At 40.4% G+C, this 14,947-nt stretch overlaps 1 protein-coding gene across 10 annotated transcripts in view; it reads left to right on the top strand.

The window, feature by feature from the left end:
- The window catches only part of CSPP1 (centrosome and spindle pole associated protein 1), a 119,013-nt gene that overhangs the window by 81,110 nt on the left and 22,956 nt on the right, over positions 1-14,947 (top strand). For all 10 annotated transcript variants that reach the window (XM_066266261.1, XM_066266259.1, XM_066266264.1 and 7 more), the window contains 5 exons: positions 3,251-3,400; positions 3,808-3,954; positions 9,024-9,128; positions 11,070-11,136; positions 11,707-11,824. In XM_066266261.1, the coding sequence (XP_066122358.1) occupies positions 3,251-3,400; positions 3,808-3,954; positions 9,024-9,128; positions 11,070-11,136; positions 11,707-11,824 (587 nt within the window). The remainder of the gene's footprint in view (positions 1-3,250; positions 3,401-3,807; positions 3,955-9,023; positions 9,129-11,069; positions 11,137-11,706; positions 11,825-14,947) is intronic.

Consider the following 14,947-nt stretch of genomic DNA (forward strand, 5'->3'; position numbering starts at 1 on the left):
AAAGCTTTCTGATCCTAATTTTGTGGATGCTTATGTAAGGCAATGGCATAATAGATGCAGCTTTAAGGATGATTGATTTGGCATTAGTGTGTAGGATCTATTATTGGGATGTGAAGACATTGGAAGCAGTATTTTTCACCTGGTCTTCAGAATCTAATATCAGCCTTCCTTTTCTGATTGTAATATCAGCAAAGTGTGTAGGATATTGGCATTAGTGTGTAGGATCTATTATTGGGATGTGAAGACATTGGAAGCAGTATTTTTCACCTGGTCTTCAGAATCTAATATCAGCCTTTCTTTTCTGATTGTAACTTCTGGACTTCCATATTTAGCACATTTTTTAATGGAAATGGACAGTGGAAATGGATGGAAAGACCTTTGTAAGGGTCAACACATGAATAGAGATACTGAATATAAGAGAGTAGCATCAGAAGTCAGAAAGGGATTGGCCACTCAAGTCCTGTAGTAGCATTTTGAGAGTCATAGAGGTTCCTGTGAGACTTGAAAGGCCCCCCTGGTATGTTGCCCATAAAGACAGCAAATCAAAATTTACATAGCTTTTATTGTACTTTGCAAGTGTTGGCATGATCTAGGGCAGTGGTTGGCAAACTCATTAGTCAACAGAGCCAAATATCAACAGTACAATGATTGAAATTTCTTTTGAGAGCCAATTTTTTTAAATTTAAACTATATAGATAGGTACATTGTTATTAACTTAATTAGCGTACTCCTAATCTGGCCTTTGAGCCACACTCAAGGGGCCAAAGAGCTGCATGTGGCTCACAAGCCATGGTGTGCTGACCACTGGTTAGGGTAGAATTCAGGAAATAAATAAAATCTTGCTATTGTATAGCTTTGTTATTGTTTCTAAGATACTTTTACATATCTTATCTCATTAAATCTCAAGACTTTGAGAAAAATATACTGCTCACAAAAATTAGAGGATCAGGGAACATGCAGGTACTCCAGTACTTTCAGCCTTTTGTATAGTGCATTTTCACCAATGAAACAAAAGTTGGTTTTGTATCTCATTTGCATAATCAACTTTCTTTGACTTGTCAATTGCTTTTCTGATGTTCTTGTTTAATTAAAAAAACAACAACAAATGCTTCTTTTTTAAATTGCTTCATATTCATTTTGAAATATTCCCTAATTTTTGTGAGCAGTGTATTTTATGACCTCCAACCAAAATCCAGGCAGAGAGGCTCAGCCCCGGAGACTGGTGCTGGAACTGTCTCCTGACTTACGTCTTGCATCTGTGGGCACGGAACTTATATTTCCTGAGAGGTCTGGGAAGTCTTTCCCTCTGGAAAATCTAGTAACAGGGAAGCTTTTTAAGTAGGTTAGTTTCAGAGGAAGTCCAGCATTCAGTTCTTTGACCTGTAAAACCTGAGGCCTGTGAATGGATTGCTCTCAATGGGTTCACGTCTTTCTTTTAGCAGACTCTTAATTCCTCCTCCCCCTTTTTTTTAGCAGTGTTTCTATTTTAAAGATTTTATTTATTGATTTTACAGAAAGAGGAGAGAGAGGGGTGGAGCAAGATATATCAGCTTGCTTCACTTCAGTTGTTCATTGATTGCTTTCTCATACGTGCCTTGACCTGGCAAGCCCAGAGTTTCAAACCAGCAACCTCAGCATTACAGGCCAGTGCTCTACCCACTGCGCTACCACAGATCAGGCGAGTGGTCTCTTAACCTCGACTTCTTTCCCCTCAAAGTCTAACACAGAACTAGCTAACTGGTACTACTATTCAACAATGTAGTAGTGTCAGGCAAGAAGTATCCCCAAACTTAAGTGTTAAAAGAAATGTTATAAAATGTTCAGATCTGTGCACAAAGATGGCAAAAGAAGCCTTGGCTCCCCTGTGTTTGTGCCAAAAATTTAAGTTAATGCACCAGCAGTCTTCATGTGGTTAAAATCTGCTAAATAACACGTGTGCATGTTTAGATACCATTTTAAATTAGAGCTTAAAAATAATACATTTAATAAAATAGCCTGACCTGTGGTAGCGCAGTGGATAAAATGTGGACCTAGAATGCTGAAGTCACTGGTTAGAAACCCTGGCCATACCCCGGTCAAGGCATATACCAGAAGCAACTACTGAGTTGATGCTTCCAGCTCCTCCTCACTCACTCTCTCTCTCGTGTATAAAATCAATAAAGTCTTAAAAAATTAAAAAAAAAAAAAAAAAGTTGCAGGACCCTTGAAGTACTCTTGTATCAGACCGTTTGAAAGCCCCTCACCTAGAAGCTGGCTTTCCTCTTTCTGTTGGAATGATAGTTATGTGGAGTCACTGAGTGTGACCTGTTTATGTTGTGACCCTTAATGGAGGAGACCCTGATTGTGATATTTTTTTATGGACTAGAAGAAGTGGGGAACTGATTGTTAAATGTGAGGTTTTATTTTCCATATATGTTTTCTCTAGGTACATGGTTCTTAGAGAATTGATTATGTGCATACTGCTTAGTACTAAAATTAGTATTGTGTATATTTAATGTGTGAGAAACAAGTGTTGGAAAAAGCACTAGCTATAATATCATGGGACATGTAAGAAGATTAAAGTTCTTATAGTTCAAAAGATTGACAGCACTAGATGTAAGTCTTGAAGCTAGGGCCATGGCAGATAGAACAACAAAATAATACGAATGGCTGTAATCAGTGTGTACGTAAGAGTAACTGAAATCCACTGAGTACCATTGAGCTTCCCTGCCTCCCTGTCCGAGGGTTCCCTGCCTCAGGCCCTGCACTTGCCTTCCAGCGTCCCCCAGTGTTCAGCACTGCACACCACAGGCGGCGTTCAGGACGAGCCTTCATTGTGAGTCCTTGTGGCTAAAATCCTCTTTTCCCTTACAATTTGCCAGTTAGTAAGAAAGGAGAAAGGGCATGCTGAGGGAGGGATTCTTGCATAAAGAATAAATAAATGCTGAAATACTGATTTTACTGTTGTTCAGGATACTAATCAAGCCGGGGAACTTTGACACATCTAGTTATTAAGAGGAGGAAACCGAACAGGAAAGTTTCTTAAGGTCACACAGTTTTTAAGTATTTGGTGGGGCTGGAATTTTACTCATTGCTGTCAACGTCACATCATATAACCTCCCTAAGAAAATACAGGAAAATGAAAAATTCAGGAAGTCATTTTAACTTGCAAAAAGAGTATACGAATGTTGAATTCATAGGCTACTAGAAAAGTTAAGTGGTACTCCAGCTTCTCAGTATTTACAAAGAAATGCCCGGGGTCCTTGTTCAGATTGAGGAGAAGAGGCAGAGGGAGGAGGCGGAGCGCGAGCGCCTGAGGCTGGCGGAGGAGCGCGAGGAGAGGCGGCTGGCGGAGCAGCGGGCGCGCATCCAACGGGAGTACGAGGAGGAGCAGGAGCGGAAGAGGGAGAAGGAGGAGGAGGTGCGTTTTCTGCCCACGCTGTGTTTTTATTTAATCTGGGAAGGAAACTTTTATTCTGACTTGAAAACATGTTTATCACCTCCAGAGGAAGACCAGTCTTGGAATACATGTAGAAAAGACCAGATTAGTATCCATTCATTGCATATTATTCAAATAAAGTGAAAGACTAAGTTAAAAAAAGAGATAAATGATGATTTTTAAAGCCAAAATGTGGTTTGGGCTAAGGTCTTTACAAAAGATGTCTAATGTGTTATCGTTAAGCAGATAACTTCTTGATGTTAAAGAACACTGTCATTGGTATCTTCAGTTTTACCTCTCTTTACTTCAGATAAATAAAGCAGCACATTTTTGAATAGACTGTGAGAATGTATGTATGGAGAGTATATATTTTTCTTTTTCTTTTAAAGCAAAGACTAAAAATTGAGGAGCTTATTCGGTTAGCTGAAGAAAGACGAAAAGAAGCAGAAAAAAAGAAGAAGGAAGAAGAAGAAAAACATAACCAACAACTTCAGCACTACTATGAAAGACAGAATATAATTGGGGAAGAAACAAAGGTGAGCCCCAGACAGAAATGTCAGTTAAACCTAGAGTTAACCCACTTTCAGTGTGAGAGTCGTGGAGGTGTGAGCATGTGAGCGAGCGGAAGAGGGGCCTGTATTCCCCCTTCTATTGCAGATTGGCTCTGGGTACGTGTGTGATGACGTCACTGGGCTTTGTTGCTCTTCCCCCCAGAGAGTGTAATCAGGTTTACTTGGCTCTTCTTAGTCTTTTCCCCACACTGATAGAGAGAGAGGAGGAGAGAAAACTAGACGGAAGAAGGAGAGAGAGAGAAAAGCGTCAGCTCGCTGTTTCACTTGGATGTTCCATTTAGTGGTGCATTCATTTATCGTTTCTAGTTCATGCCCTGGCTGGCATCGAACCCATGACCTCTGGTGCACAGTGTCGACACAATCCACTGAGCCACCTGACCAGGGCCTCTCTTTAGTCTTGTTCCCATGGTCGATGGCCAGCACCCTCTAACCCAGGGGTCCCCAAACTTTTTACACAGGGGGCCAGTTCACTGTCCCTCAGACCATTGGAGGGCCAGCCTATAAAAAAAACTATGAACAAATCCCTATGCACACTGCACAGATCTTATTTTAAAGTAAAAAAAGCAAAACGGGAACAAATACAATATTTAAAATCAAGAACAAGTAAATTTAAATCAACCAACTGACCAGTATTTCAATGGGAACTATGTTCCTCTCACTGACCACCAATGAAAGAGGTGCCCCTTCCGGAAGTGTGGCGGGGGCTGGATAAATGATCTCGGGGCCGCATGTGGCCCGCGGGCCGTAGTTTGGGGACCCCTGCTCTAACTGTTCATAACAAAAGTATAGAAATTGAGCATAAATGTTTTGAAACTGATGTAGTAGTTTGATGTCTGTTGAATCTACTAATACAGAGTTGGGTTTGAATTGTGTAATGTCTTTTTAAATTTTTTCATTTATCTGGTAATACATTCTGATTCTGTTTACACGTTTGTCCATGATGGGTTGGAAGTTAAAGAGGAAGAACTAGGGCTCACCACAGACTGTTTTGAAGTTCATGTCTCAGGGGATCAAAGTTCTCAGGTGTATGAGTCAACGTTAGACAGAGGTTTCTCTCCAGAAAGATAGCTGCCCCCTACCTAGAGGATCTAGTTTGCACTCATGCTCATAACGTAATCTGTATTTAAAATGCTGCATAAGTATCACAGGGGACTTGTTAAAAATACATGTTCTCGGGTCTCAGCTACACAGTATCTGATTTACTGAGTCTGAGGGATTGAGATGTAGTCAGTTTATGGACCACACTTTTTTGTATGTGTGTGAGAGAGAAAGGGAGCGACAGGAGGGAGGAGGAGGAGAGAGATAAGAAGCATCAACTTGTAGTTGCTTCACTTATTGCTTCTCATTTGTGCCTTGACTGGGAGACTCGACCTGAGCCAGTGACCACTTACTTGCTCAAGCCTGTGACCTTGGGCTCAATCCAGCGACCTTGGGCTTCAAGCCAGTGACCCCAGGATCATATTGATGATCCTGCTCTCAAACTGGTGACCTTAGGGTTTCAAACCTGGGACCCCGCATCTCAGATCAACTCTCTGTCCACTGTTCCACCACCAGGTTAGGCTAGATCACATTTTTAAAAACCCTGTATGTCTTATAGGTTTAACCCAATTTAAGAAAATTATTTTTAGAAATTTAGATTTATACAAACATTATTTCTTCTAAGCAGTACTCACAATAAGATCAGTTTACCAGTGGGATCCTCTGGTATATGACTGCGGTCTGGTGTACCGTGTAAGGTGTAACCCATTTTTAATAATATGAGCCATTTCTGAGTGGTTCAGACACACTATTTGATTTCTTATCTTGGGATTTCATGGTAGTAGAAATGGTAAATATTCACAATTAGCATTTGCTAAAACATTGTTTAAAAAATTTATAAATCTATATTTTTTGTATATTTTCAATGCTCTAGAAATGTTTGGCAATAGTCTTTGTTTTTAGGATAAGGAAGTTCAGCCTTTTAAAGTATAATGTTCAAATGTCCTATTTTTTTAGTTAAGTTTATAGGTTATTTAGAATGAAAGAGATTTTTTAGTTTCCCATAATTCTGTTTCTGCCAATTTATGTTTAAGAAAAAACTGTATTCCTTAGAAGTATATACTTTTGTGACTCTTAAAGTTTAATTGTGAAATACCATAGATTTTGAAACCAGCTATAATTTGTTTAATGCCTTTTGCCCTTAATTCTGAGGTTATCGTTGCTAGATGCCATTTTTCCCTTATTTATGTAATGCCCGGTACCTATTTTTTTTTGACAGAGACAGAGAGAGAGTCAGAGAGTAGGACAGATAGGGACAGACAGACAGGAAGGGAGAGAGATGAGAAGCATCAATTCTTCGTTGTAGTGCCTTAGTTGTTCAATGTTTGCTTTTTCATATGTGCCTTGACTGGGGGGCTACAGCAGAGCAAGTGACCCCTTAAGCCAGTGACCTTGGACTCAAGCCAACGACTTTGGGCTTCAAGCCAGCGACCATGGGGTCATGTCTATGATCCCACACTCAAGCCAGCGACCCCTCACTCAAGCTGGTGAGCCTGTGCTCAAGCCAGCAACCTCGGGATTTCGAACCTGGGTCCTCTGCATCCCAGTCTGATGCTCTGTCCACTGTGCCACCGCCTGGTCGGGCCCTAGTACCTATTTTTATTATTTTCATTTTTACTTCTTACCATTTTACATTTTTTTTGGTTAGCTTGTATATTTAGTTTTTTGAATTTGTATTTGAACTGTAATCTGAGAGTTAAATCAGAGAGGGATGTTTAAATCCATTTATATTTATCGTAACCAGTACGTTTGATCATAGTAATTGAATTTTCACTTTTTGTTTTGCTTCCTTTGGTAGTTACTTGTTTTCTGATTGTGTGGACTATGCTTTGTTTACTTTATTCTGTCCAGATGATGTTGACTTTTTGATCTGCTTGTGATCACCTAGGGTTTTTTTGTTTTTTGGTTTTTTTTTAATGAGAGGCAGAGACAGACAGGAAGGGAGAGAGATGAGAAGTATCAGCTTGTAGTTGTGGCACTTTAGTTCATTGATTGCTTCTCATACGTGCTTTGAGCTGGGGTATATATAGTTACTAGAAAGCCCGGCAGTCATATGAAATGACCGCTATTCTAGATATTATAAATTGTAATTAAAATGATTTGTGCAAAGGTGTCTTCTAATTCAAACTGAATTACCCAGGGCAGGCAGTGAGGACACCCCTTTGCTTAGTGCCCCATGGGGTTTCCCCCTTCTACTTGCTTAATTGCTTAAAATAGAGTGCAATGAAGGAAACCACTGGCGGTACATTTCTTAAGAGCCACCGCTAGCTCAATAAATAAAGGTGATTTAAATAATAAAATGTTAATTCACATGTCAAAGATTTCTTTATACACAACATTTCTTGTGTAGATCTTTCCATCATTTTTTACAATGTTTCCGTACTTGCAACATTGAGAAAATCCTTTCTTGCCACAGTCAAATCGATTAGTTTCTAACTTGAAGTTTAAGGACTGACAGTGTTCACATTTAATATTCATGTCACCAGAAGAATGCTCAAAAATTAAAGTTTCTCTGTTTGAAACTGTTTTAATCCTTTTTGCGTTTTGGTCAGCATTACTCTGTTGTTTTTTTTTTGCATTTCTCTCCTGCCTTTGTTCAAGGGACTCATTTTGTCGAGACAGGCTTTTTTGTCTTGCATCTGAGGCAAGCCTTGTTTCTCTATGCTCATCAGTCTCATTTTACCGAGAAAGACGCATTTGCTCTGCGACTTGAAGCAAGCCTTGTCTTTCTCTGCTCAGTGGTTTCTTTTTGTTGAGAAAGCCGTTTTTGTGCAGCTTTAGCTCCTTTTCTCTCCTCTTCAGTGGTGTATTTTCTAGGAGGCATTCTTAAAAGAAATTACGTTAAGACGTAGTTTTTATGTAAAACAGATGATTGCCAATGCAAACAAATGTTCACCTTCCCCCTGACACGCTCAATTTGCGTTCAGCCTTAAATTGTTTCAAAAGCAGATGATTGCCAATGCAAACAAATGTTCACCTTCCCCCTGACCCGCTCAATTTGCATTCAGCCGTGGCAACTTCACCCCATTGGCTAGTACAGTTATGCAAGCAACCAATAAGCTATCGACGACAAACAGACACTTAAGCCGCATATAATAAAGAAGCCAGTGACACCTTGCTCAAGCCAGTGAGCCTGCGCTCAAGCTGGTGACCTTGGGGTTTCAGACCTGGGTCCTCTGAGTCCCTGGTCAGTGCTCTGTTTACTGTGCCACTGCCTGGTTGGGTATCATCACCTAGAAGTTTTTTTTAAAAGTTCTCTTTCATATATTTATAATTTTATTAAAGTCATTAGTGAATGTGATCTTTGATTTTCTACTGAGCAGAATGAACATCTGCACATATACTCTGGTCTGGAGAATTTTTTTTACCAAGGTAATTATTGCATTTTGTTAGGAGTCTATGTTTTCAGCATCTTGATTTTAATGTGAAATGGAAACTATTAGCTTTATTACACTGTAAACTGAAATCCTGTTATATTTTCATATGGAGACATAGCACCTGCTGTGATCTGGAGATTCCCTCATCCATGCTGCTCTTGGTGACGAGGGACGAGGTTTTAGTTGCTGATTTCTGTTTTCCAGAAAGGTTTTGTTTGTTTTATGAATTGTCCTATTTCTTTTTATTAAGATGATTTGATACTTTGGCTATATATTTTTATTTTGGTTGCTTTCTTAATACTCAGTATTGTATTCCTTTACTTAAGTTTGTTGAATTATTTTTTCTGACATGAGAGTCATATTCTTTTAACAAGGATATCTAACTCCATTTATGTTTATTAATGTTTATTATAACTGATGCATTTGATTTTATGTAACTTTTTATGACTTTTTTTGTAAAAAGTATTTTAAAAAATAAAAGAAGTAATAACATTTTAAACTTCTTAGATGGTCACATATTAAGAGTGTATGTGAACACACATATATATGTATACATGTGTGTGTATACACCTACATTTATTGGTATATGTGTGTATGTATACATATTTTTTTTTCCAGCACTTGAGACAGCCTTCTCCTGTAGTTCCTGCTCTTCAGAACAAACTTGCAAGCAAACTCCAAAGACCTCCTTCAGTGGACAGCATTATAAGTTCCTTTATTCAAGTACATATGTTTTTCTTCTGGCTTGTTAATCTTAGCTAAGTTATTTTGGGTTGGGGAGGGGAGATAGTGATACAGACTCCCACATATGCCCTGACCGGGATTCACCTGGCCACCCCTGTTCGGTGACAATGCTTGAATCAGTGAGATGTTTTTAGCACCTGAGGGTGACACTTGGATCAACCATGCCATTGGCTGTGGGAGTGAAAGAGGGAGAAAAGGGGGAGAAGGAGGGAGAGAGAAGTAGATGGTCGCTTCTCATCTGTGTCCTGACCGTAAATTGAACCCAGGGCATCTATATGCCAGATTGATGCTCTATCTACAGAGCTGCTAGCCAGGACCAGAATTTTCTTATCATATTTAGCTAGGTTAAATTTTTTCAGATCTGAAATATAGATAATGTCTATATTAATTTGTTACTTTGGTTGTAACTAATAGTATTTGGTGCCTTTTAAAGCTTAAATATTTTGACAAATCACGATTTAGCAATGATTCTTGTCTAGGTCCTCAAGAATACCTTTTGCTTTGATAATGTATCTTCTGGCTAGCTGTAGTTATGCTAATGAAGTTCCTTATACTTTAGAATGAGCTATAGAGAGCTGGGAAAATGTTTCAGGAGGGTTGATCCTAAAGTTGACTCATGAAGAATGAGTAGGAATTTGCCATAAAGAGAAAGAGGGTGAGGGACTTCTGTGCAAGATAATGGAGGGAGGGAGGCGCACGGCACACGTGGAGGATGCACCGTGGTTGGGTCAGGGACTGGCAGTGTAGAGGATGTGGCAGTCAGAACATACACAGGGAAGCATGTGGAGTGGTGAGGGGTTTGACTATCCCATAGACTAGTGGCTACCAAACAGGTTAGTTACCAGAACAGACAAACATCCTTAGAAGAACATCTTCCTGAATCCTACCCTCTGAAATTTCGATGTAATGAGTCCATGATAGATAATGTATGGGAATTCATTATAATATTTAAATAGAATAAAATGGCCAGACTTGTGTTGCAGAATGTTCTCTTAGGCAGTGGTGTGGAGATATGTTTTGGAAACCAGAATACTTTTGCAGATCTGAGACTTTGATGATCTGAGCAAAGGCAGTGACAATAAGAACTGAGAGGGGTGACAATGCCAAGATATATTCAAGAGACACAGATAGTGGTATTTACTGACTGTGGTAGGTAGGAGTCAGTGACAACTGTCAAGTTTCTGGTGAGGGCTACACAGAGTAGGGTTGAAATAGAGGTGGTGGCTCAGAAGGAGGTCCGGACTGGATCTGTAGTTCTGAAAGTCATGAACATTTTGCTAAAGATGGAATGCTAGGGAATCACTAACATTTAAGAAGCAAAGGAAAGAGACAGAGAAAAAGTGATAGTGGCAATGATGTTAGTTGCTACTGGCCAAGTAAATAAGGGCTTTAGTGCCCATTGAGTGCATCCCTGGGGTCACTTGGTGACTGGTGAGTGCAGGGCTGTGGAGCAAAGGGGTGCAGAGCAAAGTCAGTGCTGTGTGGGGCAGGGTGAACGGGAGAAGGACGTGGCACCACATGTACCGTGTCTGTCACTGTTTTAAAGAAGCATGGCTGGAGGGAAGCAGGGAGTGGACAGGAGACTTATGAAGGGTGAGAGAATTTTTTTTTTAACAAAAGGGAGAGAGTTTTAAGCATGTTGAGATTAAGGAGAGAAGAAAAGGGTGAAGAAAAGGGACTAGTTGATGGGGCCGATGGGAGTCACTTCCCAGCTACAGAGTACAGGGTAAAGTAAGGGTACCTTTGAACAGGCACAGACTCTGCCGTCGTGGTGGGAAGGGGAAATGGATATAGATAAGTCTATAGGAGGATAATGGGGAGTTTGATTTCTTTACATATAGTTACTTCAGAAAGTATTCTTTTCAGGAGTACTTGAGTAGGGAAGACATACTGAATGCATCTGTCATGATTGTTGAACAGGAGCGTTCCGTGTCCAGGGCCCAGTCTCCTCCTGTACCTGCCAGGAAAAATCAGCTCCGTGCAGAAGGTGGGCTTAACTATTAAACCTGTAATCTACAGCATTTTTAAACATTTTATTTTGAAATAATTATAGACTCATGCAACATTGCAAAACAATATAGAGGTCCTGGGCACCTTGTCCTCCCTCCCCTGTGGTGACTTGTGACCTGGGACAGTGTCGCCCCCAGGGGTGGACAGGGCTGTGCTCCACAGGCGCTGGCCAGGCCCCTGGCTGCCCACATGCTCAGGGGGTGTCTGTGCTGTGCTTCTCTGTGTGTTACCACGTACAAGCTTTGTAACCGCCACACAGTCGAGGAGCAGGTCTGCTGTGTCACCACCCGGGAACTCCCTGTGCTGCCCCTTTGAGTGGCATTCTCCTCCCCCCACAGAATAGTGCTTCCAAAATTCCTGTTTTATCAGAAATGTTGTGGGTCTTACGGATGTTCATAAATGTGATCTGTATGTGTAAGACATTAAAAATAACTCATAGAAATGTCTCTCTGAGCACTTTAGCTCTAAGAAGTCAGGTTGTGTTTTAATGCTTGATCTTTTATTCTCAAACGTGCTTTATTTTTTACTAATAAATGGAAATTTGCAGAGGAGAAAAAGAATGTAATTCTGGAATTATCAGAAATGCGAAAACAGCTTCGTAGTGAAGAGCGGCGTCTACAAGGGCAGTTGCTGCACATGGACAGTGATGATGAAATTCACATAAGGTAAGTTTAGAGTTGCGTTTTTCATTTGTTCCCAAATTCTTTTGTGTTCGGGATGAGGAATCATATGTCAATCAGAATCTACCCAGTAATTATAGTTTTGAAGTAGGGTTAATTAATCTGTATTTTAAAGCCCCTTTATTAGAATGGATAGTTTGCATGCTTGAAAAGTTTTTAATAGATTGTTAGTGAAATTTTAATGACTGAAATTGCCTTTTCTCCCAAAAGAATTTTAGCTAAATAATTATATTTTAGTGGAGGAATTCAGTGCAGGTAAGACAAAAAATAGTGTATGATTTTTGAGTCTCTTTGTGTTTGTAGTATATGGTAGGTTTTCTCTTTCTCTTTTTTTTTTGCAAGTTTTTTTAAAAATTAATATGCTTTGATTCACTTTCTGTGATTTTTACGTAAAGTTATCCTCATAAAATTTTTGTCCATGATTGTTGACTTTATTCACCATGAAAATATGGGATATTTAATGAATACTTATTTAAGCCTAACATAAAATATTTAAATTGAGCATTAGAACTCTCCTTCTGTACTGCAATAATTTACTTATGGTGGTGGTATTGACAGGAATTGGGGAAGAGGAAGGAAGAAGAAAGAAGTAGCATTTCTTGAAGGAAAACCAGAAGTACTACCCCTAACTCTGACTGTTCAGTAGGGTCAGACTGAAAAACTGCCGTTGGGAGCAGGCCCTTTAAGCTCTGTCTTGAGGATGGGTTGTCTCGCTGCGGAAATCAGTGCTCAAAAGGAATTGACTAAGTGGAACCTCATGAACCCCGGGCCGCCGGCTGCCGAGGGTACTTTGTAAGCTAACCTAAACTTTGATAAGGAAGTCCAAGACAGGAGGCGGGAAAACAAGACTAGAAGACCCAGACTGGGGTTACAGAAACAATCTCCTTATTTTCCTTTCTTAGTCTTCTACAGAATCAGACATAGAAATTTGGTCCTTGTGAGGAAAATGGAAGGAATGGAAAATTTCAAAATTGGAATAATCTTGGTGACATTACGAAGGCTACTTTTATGTTTTCCTTGAACAGTGTGTTGTTTTCTGAAATACTTCTTGTCCGGCAGATTGACTTACAGATGACCAACTATTTAAGATCAATGTAGTGGGCAACTACCACACTTTCTTTAATTAAAGGGTGTTTATATTTTTAAAAACTAAACAGTCTGTTAGAAAACTTGCAAGCAGAACAGTTTCTACGTGCGCCTCACTCAGTGTGCCATGCTGTTGACATCCTTATTTTAGCCTTATTACCAGAGCATGATTGTCATAACTAAGAGCTGACACTAGAGTGTTGGTACTAACTACATCTCAGAGGTTACGGATTTTTCCAGCTTTTCTGTGACTGTCCCTCCAGGGACCACACTGCGTTCAGTTGCCATTTCCTCTGCTCTGGGACAATTTTTCAGTCTCTCCTTGGTTCTCATGACTGATAGGAACAGGACTGGCCAGGTATCTTGTAAAATGGCCACCAGTCTGTTTCTCTCGTGTTTTCTCGTGATTAGACTGGGATGAAGGGTTTTGGAAAGAATAGCATGGAGTACCCCTCTCATCACTGTGTCAGAGGGTACACGGCATCCACATGACATCTCCGGATGGGAGCCTTACTGTTTGGTTACAGTATTTTCCAAGTTTCTCCACCTCAGTAACTATTCTTTGAACATGAATCACTAAGAGTGGGGAAGGAGGTGGGACTAAACACCAGCCCTTAGAGAAGGTGTTATTTAACTAGTGTATTATTTAGAATTCTCTGTAAGAAAGATTTGTTTCTTCTCTTGATTGACTTACTGAGTCATTTGTTTATATCACTGTTGTCACTGCTCACAAAAATTAGGGGATATTTTATTGCTTCATATTCATTTTGAAATATCCCCTAATTTTTGTGAGCAGTATATTTTATACTGTGGGTTATAATCAATTACTTCATTGTTTATGTTGTTCAGATTGTTGCTGCTTTAGCCATTGGGAACTCTTTCAAGGTTGGCTCCTTTGACATGTCCCCATCCTTTTGTTTTCTTAGCACGTCCTTACTTTCTGGCACTACAAGGTGCTTGTATTTCCCTTGCCTCAGCCCTAGAATCAGCCATTTCTCCAGAGAGCCCTGGTTCCTCTTCTGGAATGATATTTAGAAACCAAGCTCTGGATGCTGGGTGTGCTTGCTGCTACTGGGTGTCACTGTCTCCAGGCCCCAGACAGAGCTACGTGATGACATATATGTAAACTAAGTCATAAGCATGTCTTTAACTGTTCTTGTGTCTATCAGTTTGTGTATCATTTAAGTTCATACTATCTTTGACTCTAATCTTGTATGTGGTAGTATTTTAAGGTAGCATGTTAATCTGCCTAATTATGCTTTGCTTAGATATTTTTGGTATTCTCCAAGCATGTTCTGGCTAAGTAAACAGGGTGAGGAAATTTGAAAACATAGCCTGGCTGGATAATGAAATATTAAACCAAGGTGTCACTTTTCTTTAAAATTATTTTTAAATTTAATTTATTGATTTTAGAGAGAGGAGAGAGGGAGAAAAGGTGAGGGAGGAGCGGGAAGCTTCAACCTGTAGTCGTTACTTCTTATATGTACTTTGATCAGGCAACCCTGGGGTTTTGAATTGGCGGCCTCAGCATTCCAGGTTGATGCTTTATCCACTGTGCCACCACAGGTCAGACCAAGTTGACAATTTTTTTTTCTTTTCCCTTTTCATCCCCTCCCCTCCCCTTTTCCCTCCCCTCCCCTCTCCTCCCCTATCCCCTCCCCTTTTCTATCATTTCCCCTCTCCTCCCCTATCCCCTCCCCTTTTCTATCCTTTTCCCTCCCCTCTTCTATCCCCTCCTTTCCCTTCCCCTCCCAACCCCTCTCTCCACTCCCCTCCCATCCTCTCCCTCTCTTCCTCTCCTCCCCTCTCCCCTCCCTTCCCCTAGGGGAGATAGATAGATAGACTCCCACATGTGCCCTGATCAGCAACCCCATCTGGGGTCAGCTATCCTCAGCGCCTGGGGCTGACTCTCAGACCAACTGAGCCACTTGCTGCGAGAGGGAGAGAAGGGAGAGAGGGAGGGAAGTAGAAACAGATGGTCGCTTCTCACTGTGCCCTGACTGGTGATCAAACCCAGGATAT

This window comes from Saccopteryx bilineata, chromosome 3 (assembly GCF_036850765.1).
Source record: "Saccopteryx bilineata isolate mSacBil1 chromosome 3, mSacBil1_pri_phased_curated, whole genome shotgun sequence".
Taxonomy (NCBI): domain Eukaryota; kingdom Metazoa; phylum Chordata; class Mammalia; order Chiroptera; family Emballonuridae; genus Saccopteryx; species Saccopteryx bilineata.